The sequence below is a fragment of the Sparus aurata genome, chromosome 4 (genome assembly GCF_900880675.1).
Source record: "Sparus aurata chromosome 4, fSpaAur1.1, whole genome shotgun sequence".
In the NCBI taxonomy this organism is placed as follows: domain Eukaryota; kingdom Metazoa; phylum Chordata; class Actinopteri; order Spariformes; family Sparidae; genus Sparus; species Sparus aurata.
In genome coordinates, this window is record NC_044190.1 from 8,985,276 (window position 1) to 8,997,837 (window position 12,562).

Below are 12,562 nucleotides of genomic sequence, written 5' to 3' on the forward strand. Positions count from 1 at the left end.
ATAGTGTTTGTAAATGTGTGTAAAAGAACATTATTATCTTTTTAATGGGAGAATGTGGCACTGAACTGTTCTAGACTCTAAACATAAACTCGGCTTTAGATGGAAGTAATCAGTCACAGATGGACTTTTCTTCCGAGTTTGAATCATCATTTCATCTCCACTCTTTAACACACACACACACACACACACACACACACACACACTCGCATTTAAATGACCGAATTGTGTCAGATCCATTCAATGATTACCACAGATCGTAAAACAGTAACCTGGCCTGACTTCATGTGACCGCAGATAGTAGGTGACTGATTTTATAGCGCGCAGTAACAAGGGGTCATGGGATTTTTACTGCTGGAGATGAATTTCAAGTTGCAATGAATGAGTCTGTGCTGAAACACAGGCAGCCCTCTTACCCAGAGACAGAGGGAGGGAGGGAGGGAGAGAGGAAGAGAGAGAGAGAGGAAGAGACTGCACTTACAGCATACAGAAAGAGGTAGAGAAAGAGTTTGAGCGAAGAGAGCGTGAAGAGGCTGAGTGTGACAGCACCGAATGAGAGGAGGAGGAGGAGGAGGAGGAGGAGGAGGGACCGAGTGGCAGGGACAAGGGAGGGAGGAACCGAGAGGGGGACGAACTAAGAGTGAGCGAGGGGAGGGAGCATCAGAAAGTAGACGAGAGGGAGAAGGCAAGAGGGAAACTGTGAGAGTCAGGAGAAGAGAGAGGAGAGCAGGAAAAGGAGGACAGATCTGATTTCAGATCAGAAATCAGCCCAGAAGCGATCCTCTCACAGCTGCAGTGATCCAGGCTGGGAGGGGAAGTTTAGCTCAGCAGGAGGGGAAAAAAAAAAAAACATATAAGAAATAGCTTCTTTTTTTCCCATTGTTTCAATTTATTTATCTGGGCGAAGACATCAGAAGACTCCTTGGAGAGGAGAGGCAAGAAGAAGAAAGAGGAATCAGAGAGCTTCTGCAGCCTCCGAGTGTCCTCCTGCAGGGGAAGATGGATTCAGACTCCGGAGAGCAGAGTGACGGAGACCTCTCTCCAGGTAAGACACAAGACCATTCATGGAAGAACAACGTCCGCTTGTGACATGTTGTGCTAACCAAACGCAAATACATTCTACATAGTGTTAGTTTACATAGAGGATCTGTGAGGTCTTGCTGCCTGTTTTCTAGCACTTTTCTGAGGCACTGGACCCTCAGCACAGACACGTCCTGTCACATTATGTGCCCTCATCAACTCTTTACCATTTCTCTCAAAATATAGACGTCTTCTTCGGAACTTATTTAATGCCCCCGAACTCAAAACTCCTTAATTTCAACTTTAAGAGTCAGCTCATGCAGCATCTGTAGCTCATTCCCGACGCGTATCAAAGTCAAGCTGCTCGGAGCTCTGCTCAGGCACACTGTGACTCTGGTGACTGGCGGAGCCTCGCCGAGTGTGCGGATGAAAACCGGCTCAGTCGCCACCAGGAACAGGCAAGCTCCGACACGTGCAGCCAGTCTGCTCATCAACACGTCCAGCTGTAGAGACAGAGGCAGAGATGACAGCCTCCCTGTATGCTTCTGTCCTCTCCTCTGTGGTGCATCTTACAATCAGGGAGAAAATATTCAGATCCACAGTTTACTGGAAGGTGTGCTTGGTTGTAATTCAGTCTGTTTTATGGTGTAAGAGAACAGGACTTAGGAAGTTTTATTGCGAAGATGAAAGTTTATAGTTGGAAATGTGCAGACACACACAGACACACACACACACACACACACACAAACACTCTTTAAAGTTTACTCTTCAGTGTTCTCTTGGTGGATATTTTTCAGCCTTCTGCGCGTGTGGGCGATTTACTGAACTGTGATCTTGTACAAAAATTCAAGCCAGGAGATGAAACAGCCTTCTGGAAGATAAGCTTCAACGGGTTCAGAGATCAGGAATCAAATGAGTCTCCAGGAGGTTTTCATAACAGCGCGGCACACTGAAGTCAAAGACAGGCACTGTGTGTCATCAGGAGCTGGAACTTTTTATGTGAAGCTTTAAATGACTTAATCCTTCATCAGAGGACTAGAAATACTACAATTATCCTCCATTAGTTGCGTGTATTAACCGTCCCTGGCTGCTATCTGCAGACCTGCTATAGGTGTCAAGTGATTCACATTATTTTTCAGGGCATGTTGCTGCCCCAGTTAGTAATCAAGTATTAATGTTGATGCTGGTGTGGATGTTTGCCAGTTTATTTGACGCCGCAGAGCTTCGTGTGTTAGTAATGCTGTGTCGAACTCTACCCATCTGTCCGTCCATCTGGACCATTGTCTGTCTGTCTATTGGTGCATTCGAAAGGGACCTTCATATGAGAAATTAGACAAGTTTTACCCACATCATCAGCAGGTAGGGCTCAGCAAAATGGCCTAGAACAACATTGCAGCATATATCTAGGCTATATCCAGCTGTGACTGTGAAGGCAGCTTATTATGACTTCTGATGAGCTTCTAGTGGTTGTTGTATTTATTGCGGCAAAAAAGCAAAAGAAGAAGTCAGGCGAGTCCGCATCGAGAGGAGCTCAGAGATGGATGGACCGGTGAAACAGGACTTTCACCCAGAAGGCTGTTGTTCATGTCCCTTGTGAAAGCAAAAACAACCCAATCACCAGAATAAATGTTGGCTGAGTACGTTTCAGCAAAACCAAAGATAACTTCAAACTGGACGTTTCTCTACGTTGAGACTGTAGGTTTGTTTAGAGTGGATTTTCTATTTCTCTCTCGTCACAACAGTGTGCTTATGCTCTGGCCAGGTTAAGACACCAAAACCAATTGGCTTGGGTTAGAAAAACCATCATGGTTTGCCTTAGAATACCTGTTTTGGTCGCCACGATCAGGGACAGAGGTGGTCCGATGTCCCATGGAAAAATAGCTGCTGTTGGCAACTCCAAAAAACGGCTGTGAAAATCCCCAAGTCTCCTTAAAAATATCTAGTATTGTCGCCACTTAACTCCGCAGGTGTCTTTCCAGCTGTGTGACTCAAACTGCTGTTTGGCAGCCTTGTTGGCTTGTTTTAACTCCACCACCGTCGCCTTTCCACCTCTTGATGTAAAAGGTGGCTTATAAACATAAAATTGAAAATGTGATATGCCACATTTGGTACGGATGTCCACCTTGGACGCATCTGCAGAAACATTAACTGCTGACAACTGGGCTGAGCAAAGGCACTGCTAAGTCATTTTACCTTTCTAATCCAGTTAAGTCGGACACATTTCATCATTTAAGTTACCGGTACGTACGTAGCGCAGGTACGTAATCGTTGGAAGCTGAACTATGATGTTTCCTAAACCTATCCAAATAGTTCTTCTGCCTGAACCTAACCACACTGTCTCTACAACAGCCATGTTATTGTGGTAGTCACTGGCAATCAACCCATTCCACCGTTTAGATATGAGGATGTGTATATGTGTATATCGCAATGCACTCTATATATCTTGATATTTTGAAATCTCCTCTAAAGCGCTTCAAAAATGCCTGATTTCACAGACATAATTTAATTGTTTCTTTTTTTAAGTTTCTACACATTCAGTCTTTTTGACGTCCACTCTGGCCAATAGTTTTCTGGAAATAAATGCTTTATTGTGCAGTTTTAAGAAGCCTGAAACAACTCTGAAGTGCTCTGTAAGGGTTATGGGTGAGATGGACAAAGTCAAGATTTTTTATATTTATGATCGTCAGTCAGTTGAATTTAAAGACAATAAGTGGGCGAAAACAGGCAAAAGTATTAGAACGAGTCAAACAGTCTGGCAGGTTCAGAAAATGACATCACCCTACTGTAATGCAGCGATTGAAACCAGGAAAAGACAACACGATCTAAGATGAAATGATGACATGACCTGCTGATTGAGGCAGACAGTTCAAGGTCACAACATCAACCAGGACTCAACCTGTTCACCTGAAGCACACTGATATCCAGGGACAGGGTCAGAGGTAAATCACGGAAACGTTTCTCATTGTCATACAGATGCTCTAATCTGCTGAAGCTTCCGGCAGCTTCTTTGTAACAGGGGAGGAAGTTCCTGTAGGATCGTGTGATAAAAAGAACGGGTGACATGAGAGCAAAAGCGGAATGACATTTTTCCCGGTCAAGAGACAGCGAGATCCTGAGTCACGCTCCAAACTCATCACGCTCTGTGGCTCGGCCGCTGATTCTGCTCTTCAGTCGGCCGCCAGTGAAGAAAAACTGGTATTGCTCACTTTATAAGGTCAACTGGCCCAACGAAACCTGACAAAAAGTATTGTGAAAACAGCGCGTACACAAACATGACCCTTATCGCTGTGGATGAGGGGCTTTGTGGATGTGATTGATCTATGCCTTTAATTTGTACTCCAGCGCTGAAGTTCAACAGCGTAAATATTGAGATATTTTGTTTCAGGTGACTCCTCTGCCCTTGAGCTGTCAGCGGTTGCTGTTAGAGGGTGCGGCTGACATCTGAGAGCTCCATGCTCCCTTAAATTAAAGAGAGATCCATCAAGACCATTTAAAAGAATATCTTCTTGCCACAGTGCCCTCTGAAAAAAGCCAGAGAGCGTGCTTGACCTTGGTCCTTTCAGCTGGAGGCTATGCTGCCTTCAAGTTGCGTTTGCAATATTGGAAGTCAAGAGAAAGCATTAGGGTTGGCTTTCCAGCCGTTTGAATCATGAGGATATTGTAAATAGATGACTTACTACAGGAAGATAGAATGGATCGATGGATAACTTTTTGTTGATGTATCTTGGGGAAACTGCTTTGAGTGTTTTTGTGCATATTTTCATTTTGCTGTCATGCTTGGAACAAGAGCGAGTAGACAAGAGAGCTCATTCTTTCATTGTCATGCAAAAACGTTTGTAGCAGTACGCACATCCAAAAACAATTAAACACAAGGTCCTGGACAGAAACAGGAGTCAAAAATATAAAAACAGAATCAGCACACTAGATGAAGCTGCCATGAACGTTTCTTACCTCAGAAACATCAGATATGGATGCAATAAATGATATTCTCGCGTATGTGTATGTGTGTGTGTGTATATACACTCACTGGCATGCACGGTCCAGCCGAGTTGCTAACTTCTAGATGAGCCTTCCTCTAACTTGAATATGAATAAAACAGACTTTCCGAGTGGCTCGAATTCTGACAGTGAAATGAGTCATTTAAAAAAAAAAAAATAATTGTATCCAGCCTTTTGCAGCTACTTCTCTCGCAGTGTAGGAGTGGATTGTTGATGTTAGTGGTGAGGTAATGAAGCAGTGTTCTTTTGAATTTGATAACTTGATTGATGGCATGAAGTTGTGAGCACACTGCGAGCGTCAATGCTTTTGTAACTTAGTCGGAAAAATGGCAAATGACATTGTGAGAATTCCAGGAGTGCCACGGGAACAGTGGCAGGAGAAATCACCACAGCTGAAGGCGACATATTGGAAATACCCAGTCGCATCTGTTCACATAAACACCATAGATGACTTCTGATGATGTATGAGGGTCTTCAGGGGGAGACTTCAACCACCACCCCTTATAACTGAGTTCTGAGGGGCCAAGCGATTGGTAGGGGTAACAATTGGAAATAGGATTGGTCAATGCTCAATTGACCACAGCTGTCTGTCTATAAGATTGTGTCTCAGCTTTTTTGGCCTCTAAAGGGATAAAAGACCATTTTGAACTTTAGACTATTTTGGGCTATTTTTAAAAGCCTATGCCTTTAAATGGGATTTAAAACGCACTGAGACATGAACCACCTTCCTCCATGCCATGGACGGTACAGTTTTTCTGTATCATATTTACACAGTGCTGAAACTCATTGGTTTTCGATGTAAACTGCACATGGTATATATGGAAAATGGATGGTAAAACATTTAAGACAAAGTAAAATATGAACTCCAAAACAATAAATGCCCTTTCCTCACCTGCTTCTTCCAGGTCTTGCACCATCTGTCTTTCCTCTCTCTCTCCATCCTGCTCTCTCCCTCTTTACACACATACAAACGTTTTGTAAGAAAGCAGTTATAAACCTTTATAATTATACATAATAGATAAAGCAAACGAGTTTTTTCTGGGGTAAATACAGCAAATGTAGGCCTACATTATAACCTGTCGATGTGCAGTGGGACAGAGCAGTTTTAAAAGATTGAGTAAATAAATATGGGCAAATCACAATAGAGACCGAACTTAAGTCTCTATTGTGTGACTCAAACTGTCCTCCAGCCGAACAGGTGTGTTGACAGTCCTCCTCGATTTGACTCATAATGAGGTGCGGTCGTCTCCACTCCACCACAGGAAGGAAGGACAGGGCTGCTGGGTGAATCAGTTTGTGGCTCTCGGTATGGTCAGTGCATGCTCATTGCATGACTGGATGGCTGGATGATGATGGGAAAATATGTGAACCTTTGTGTGTGTGTTTCGTGCGTAAGGTCCAAAGTGTATTTCTCTCAGAGAAGTTACAACTGAACTCTGTGCACTGAGGCTGGTCTTTGTGCTCTGACACAACAAAATGTACAGAGGACAGTGGAGCAGAGATAGAAAAACATTAATCCTCTTTCACTCCACAGTCCAGAGCCTGACTCTCACATGATGAACTGTCATAAACACGTTAATTATGATTCACAAGTCTCCCCCTGAAACTGTTCTTTTATTTTTCTTCTTCTCGTCTGAGGTGAGATAACTTTATCCATCCTTACGTTGTGAAGAAGCGTCTTTAAAACGTGGAACACTGAAATGACTAATTTCACTGTCATAACTGGAGCCACTTGGTCCGATAAAATCTTGAAAGTCTAGAGGAGCCACACTATAAAAAAAATAGTTTCCCCTTAGTTCAGCCGGTGCTAAACCTGAAGTTAGCCGTCTCGGTCGCTGGGTGTCTGTTGTACACACAGTCTGTGGGCCCCGTAACAGGAGAGATCTGGATATTTTCATCCTGGGGAAGTCGAGCTTTTTATCAGCTTCAAAGCCAGCTAGTCAGACATCAGCAACCTAGTAGCGATTGTTTTAATGCTTGTTATAAAGAAAAGGAAAATAACATGGAAATGATTGAGAGGTTTGGCTTGAAGTGTGCCTCTGACAGTCATCCATGGAGCCCGAACACCAGGAACAAGAATCTGCTCACCCACTACATGGGACCAAGACATGAACACGCGAGATGGAGGGGTTCAAAAAGGCATTTGTCTCTCCATTCAGTACCATACAAAGTTTTTCCAAAATAAGGTCCCACGGGGTCCACCGGAAGAAGCAAGACTGCGGCTCTCTACTGGGCCTTTCACTGAACAATGATACCTCAGGATGATTTTCAGATACTTCTGCATTCTGGTTGGAATTCTCTTCTGGTTGTTACATTAGTGTGACACTGTGTTGGTGAATAATCGGCCCACGGTCTACATTTGGCTGATTCATCACGGTGATGCGACACCATAACCCAATCTGCCATCTGTGGAGCTATTTCCAGCCGTTTGTGTTTATTCAAATTTTCCATGGAAAGCAGACTTGTTGAAGAGCTGTTGGGCTGTTGTGATAACAGCTGTGGGATCCATAAGGGCATGAGGGCTGCTGCTGTGGTTCCACTACAAACAAGAAAGCTGCAGATGTTGTTTGATGACACAACTGAAAATTTCAGTCTTCAGCCAGGTGATCTTCACCCCCATTCAGACCACTCTCCAGCACTTTTGCCCCCGCTAATTGCCGCTAATCCACACTTCCATAAACACTTGAAAGATCTCAGAAAATAAATCGGCGCTGCATTAAAGCGAGCCAGGAGCACCCGGCAATCAGAGGAGATCTTCTGCCTCACGTCTGCCATGTTGGCAGACCGACCACATGCTTTTCACATGAGAGACAGGCGGAGTGGGCCAGCCCTGCACACGCTGCAACACTCCCATACACGCACTGAAAATATGCCCGCACTTCTTCTCAACGCATGCATCCCGGATTTTTTTTTTTTTCCTCTCCGCCTTTAATCTGGCCCACAGATGGAGAGTGCTCACTACACACACACACACACACACACACACACACACACACACACTCGAGACACCAGGAGCTGGTTCTGGAAAATTGTAACATGAACTGAGAAAAAGAAAAAAAAAAAAAAACAGGAGTGAAGCTGTAAGTGGAAAAGACGACTCAGAAGAAAGTGGATTTTCCTCTGGCTGCAGCAAAAGACAAATCTTAAAACTCCCAGGTCCCTGACTGGTATGTGTGTGTGTGTGTGTGTGTGTGAGTGCTTTCTCCCTCCTAGGCACATGCATGCGCTGACACAATAATACTGTGGCATCTCATGGTGTTTTGTGGGACATTTGGAGAGAGAATCGTTTCCCCCACGGCTGAGCCATTACTGAAACATGGAATTAGACCACAGAGGCATTTTGACAAGGCCTCACAGACACACTCTCAGGAGGAGGAGAGGGGCTGTGGTTTCCCTGCAGGGCCAGTTGGAGCAAAGCAAACAGTCAGTAGTGGCGCCTGGTGTGTGAGGCGAGCTGTTTGAGGGAGGGGGGTGTGTGTGTTGTGGGACGGCTGGGCTGGCGTCAGAGGAGCGTTGAGCCTGTACAGGTATCTGTGGATCCTGCGCGTCTGCTGTGATCCAGGCTCTGAAGTTCGGTGTTTTATTTCAGCACGTGCGTTGATTTAAAGCTCCTGCAAGCCGGTTTCTTTTTTTTGTTGTTCATTCTGGCAGCCGCTGTGCACAAAAGATGACGATGGTGAAGAAAAGTTAGCTTTGTTTTAGTACCTCACCACCAGACCTGCTGCTTTCCTCAGACTGTGAGACTCCTCAAGTCGTCCTCAACATAAAAACTGTTTTATGACTTTTCTGACGCGGTGAAAGCTGCAGTAAGCACTGTCGTTATTTTATCTAACTACCTATCCAAATTCTGCTCATGCTGCGCGAGTCTCTGGGAGCTCTGAGATCAAACATTGATTTGAAAAGACTTTATTTACACCCTCAACGTGCGGTCGAGCTTGTGCATCCACTTCAGATGAGTTGCGCGCTAATGCATGTAGCTTAGCAACTACAGTGAAGATAAAAAATGACTGAATATTAATTTTTGGGTGAACTTCTCCTTTAAGAATTACTATAATTATTATACCTAAGTAGCCAGTCTTCTCTCTGATGGTCATATTTCCTTATGTGGGTCATACAGACGCATCAGTATCAATTGGAAACTGTCTCATAACAAGCTAAAAGTTCCTTGTAGCACATTTAAATTCATGAGTCCGTTGCTGTTTCAGGTCTGGTTTCTGGTTTCACCCTAGATGTTACGGTCCGATGTGCTTATTATGGAAGCTGCTGCGGCTTTGCCTACCTTCTTATAACTTTAACATGCAGATCATATCATTTTATAGAGACTTTTCCTCTCCCACGTGCCTATTATGGCAACAAAAAAGCCAATAGAAAACGAGGCTGAGTGGGAGGCAATTACACACAAAGCTTTTCACAGCCCAACTTCCACACAACTGAGCTAACTGTGCTGATTATAGCATAATTATATCATGTTGTGGATGGAAAAAGTAGAACATGTAGAATATACTGTATGCTCAGCTTGATATATAACAACAGTTAGTGTCACATTAAGCTCTTTTTCGCACTTTTTTTTAAATATTTGCCACAGGGAGGTAGAAAGCTGCAGAACAGACGGACAGAAGAAGCAAATGTGGCAATTAACATTTGTGGGTTTATCCCACAGGCAGTGATGGAAACAGAGAGAAACCAAACATCCACGCTGTTATTCTTAAAGGTGTGGATTTGAATTAAGTCGCAGAAGGATTAGGTTTGTGCTGGTAGTGGAGAGGGTTAAGCTGAAAGACGGAATGTAGTCACTTACAGTAAGGAACGGATCTACAAATGTGTGTCTGTGTGAGTGTGTGTGCGTCCGTGTGTGTGTGTGTGTGTGAGAGAACCACAGTTATTTCCTGGTCATTAGTTAGTGGTGGGTTGGCAGCCAAGAGAGCAGCAGCACTTTGGCTTTACACTAAAGCGTGTCATGCATAGTGAGGCCCTTCAAGGCCAGAGCTCAAAGTCTGTCCAATTTTATCACCAATCAAAGCAGCAGCAACCTTTTAATTGTGGCAGCATCTACAGCGGAAGCCCCGCCCCCCGGCCTGGATAACCTTTGCTCCACGAACAGTCAGAACTCCATGTTATTTTCTCATTGAGGATTTATCTCATCTGTGCTCTTGAGAAGCTCAAACATTTACTGCACCAGTCGATTTTTTACGATTTGTCTATTTAAAATTAAAACCTGACGCTTGCCACTGGAATGTTGTGTTTGAGTCATCCGTGCCATATTGAAGTCAGTCCCAAAAACGCTCGACTTTACCTGGTATGGAATTACTCAGATATTCCACATTGCGCGGCACATAGAACGAGGCTCCTTTCGAGCAGGATAGCATCAGGAACCTTAACTCGAGATCAATTCATTTAAAGGAGACCGAATATGCTTTTTCCATTGTTTTCCTCCCCTTCAGTGTGTTCAGTGTGTGCTCTCGTGCATGTAAAATATCTTTAAATTTAAAAAGCTGCATTAACTGGAGGTTTAGCTGTAGTATGAGAAAGTTTCTTACCGGACAGAAATGTTAAATGTGGACACGGGGAGGACAGAGAGGGTCTCACATGAACTGACATGCGTTTAAACGCACACAGCCGTCATGTCAACCTACTCGAAGAAAAAGAGATGCTCCTTGTAACACAGTATTTCAGAGAGAGACATTTCTTCTTTTAAAAAACTAAAAAATTTAAAAGTTCAAAAAGTTAAAGAGAAAATACTTGAAATACTGCTGTTTTACAAATACACTGTGAGCCCTCTAGCATCTGTTTAGCTCTCCACATGCTTGTCAAAGTCTCACGGTCATCCTAACAAAATCATTGCTTCATCTTTGGTCTTCATCTGAACCGTAAAGGACAGCAAATACCCATGAAACATAGATTATGGACCGAGAGAACCTGGGGAATGCTTCTGTTTTTCATGACAGCAACATGAGAAAACCATCTGAGCTTTGGATGCCTGTGGTAAAGAGGGCACATGGGGCAGGGGGGGCGGGGCTTCAGCTCCATATAAGGGCACTGACAGACAAGACTTCTTGTGATTCAAAGCTTCCCAGCGCCTCGCTTTACGTAAACTCAGCTACAGTGGGTGAACTAGTAAACAAACCAGGAGGCCAAAGTTATGGGGAAAGCTGGCAAGGCTCTGATGACTGTGCACGCGAGTATTTGTGTGTGTGTGTGTGTGTGTGTGTGTGTGTGTGTGTGTGTGTGTGTGTGCACGTGTGTGTGTGTGTGTGTGCACGTGTGTGTGTATGTGTCTTTGTAAACGATGCCACGGCATGCTGAGACTTGGCCGGGGTCTATGAGAGGAGCGTTTCACCCAGGGCCGGAAAACACTTTACTTCCTTTGCCACTGGCGCTCGGCTCAGTGTCGTAGATCTGGTGAGAAATGGACGGAGACAAAAAGAGACGAGAGCTTCGTGAGTGTCAGACAAAGACGCGCGTTGCAGACGGTTTTCAAGACAGCAGCACATGACGCCACAGGGAGAGATGGCGAGAAGATGTCTTGATGCCGTCTGATGTTAAGAGACTTTGGCACTCACAGTATGGACATATGATTTCCCCTCCCTCTCTCTTAGACACCACCACCTACTCCATCCTCACTTCAGTCACTCCTCCACACTGTTTCCAATCGCACTGACACATCTGCAGACATTCAGACCGGCTCTGTTTGTTTATTTGTGCTCAATCAAAGCGTTTTCCGAGCAAATACATTCTCTTTCCTCACTTCTATTCTAATCTTGACTGAATGGTGTGAAATGAAAATGTGCATTTTGCCAGCTCGGCCCACCTCCTCCCTCTTTCTCTCTCCGTCTGGAAATAGCTTAGCTCCTTTATTTCAGATGGAAGAAGTTGAGGGAACTTTCTGCCGGCTTGCCAGGGCAGATAAAGTAAGAAAACCCCCAATATTTTCTCCTCCTCTGTTTTTTATTAGGCCTCAGACTCACAGTCTATCATTACAGTCCACCCACACACCCACTCGTTTGTACCCAGCTTTCTAAAAATAGATAAAAGGCCGGCGTTTTATGAGTCGAATAATATTTTCAAGTGGTTAAATACAGGTTTTTTTCGTTAAGCTGTATTTTCCGCCGATCGTGTTAATTAAACTGGATTTCTTGTGCTGTCCCACATACCTCATTTAGATCAGGTATTAAAATGTGACCTGTATCCGGACACGTTATCCAGTTAAGGAAAAACTCTGTTTAATGCAAGGTATAAATGAAATATGATGAGATATGTGTGACCACATCTGGAGGTCGCCTGGCTCGCTTTGTGTTCGGCTCTTCGGAGTAAACGCAATCCGTACAACGTGCTGGCATGTGTGCACAAACTGACGTTGATAAGGATATCTGTTTTTAGCTAACGTTAAAGCGAGGAGGCTGAAAGAGACACACCTCTAATTACTCATAAAGTAGACTTGTGTCTTGTGCTAAAAGAGGAAAGAAAACTCAACAGAACTGCATGAAAATGAAAGCAGTAGGGGCGGGAAATAAATGTCAGTAAGAGCTGTTAGTCACAGAGAAGCCTAC

General features: G+C 44.1%; 1 protein-coding gene across 1 annotated transcript in view; it reads left to right on the top strand.

Annotated features, from left to right (window-relative positions):
* Positions 1-606: 606 nt before the first annotated feature.
* The window catches only part of tnfaip8l3 (tumor necrosis factor, alpha-induced protein 8-like 3), a 30,156-nt gene continuing 18,200 nt past the window's right edge, over positions 607-12,562 (top strand). Inside the window, exon 1 of the mRNA XM_030415583.1 lies at positions 607-1,042. Coding sequence (XP_030271443.1) covers positions 997-1,042 — 46 coding nt within the window. The 5' untranslated portion in view covers positions 607-996. The remainder of the gene's footprint in view (positions 1,043-12,562) is intronic.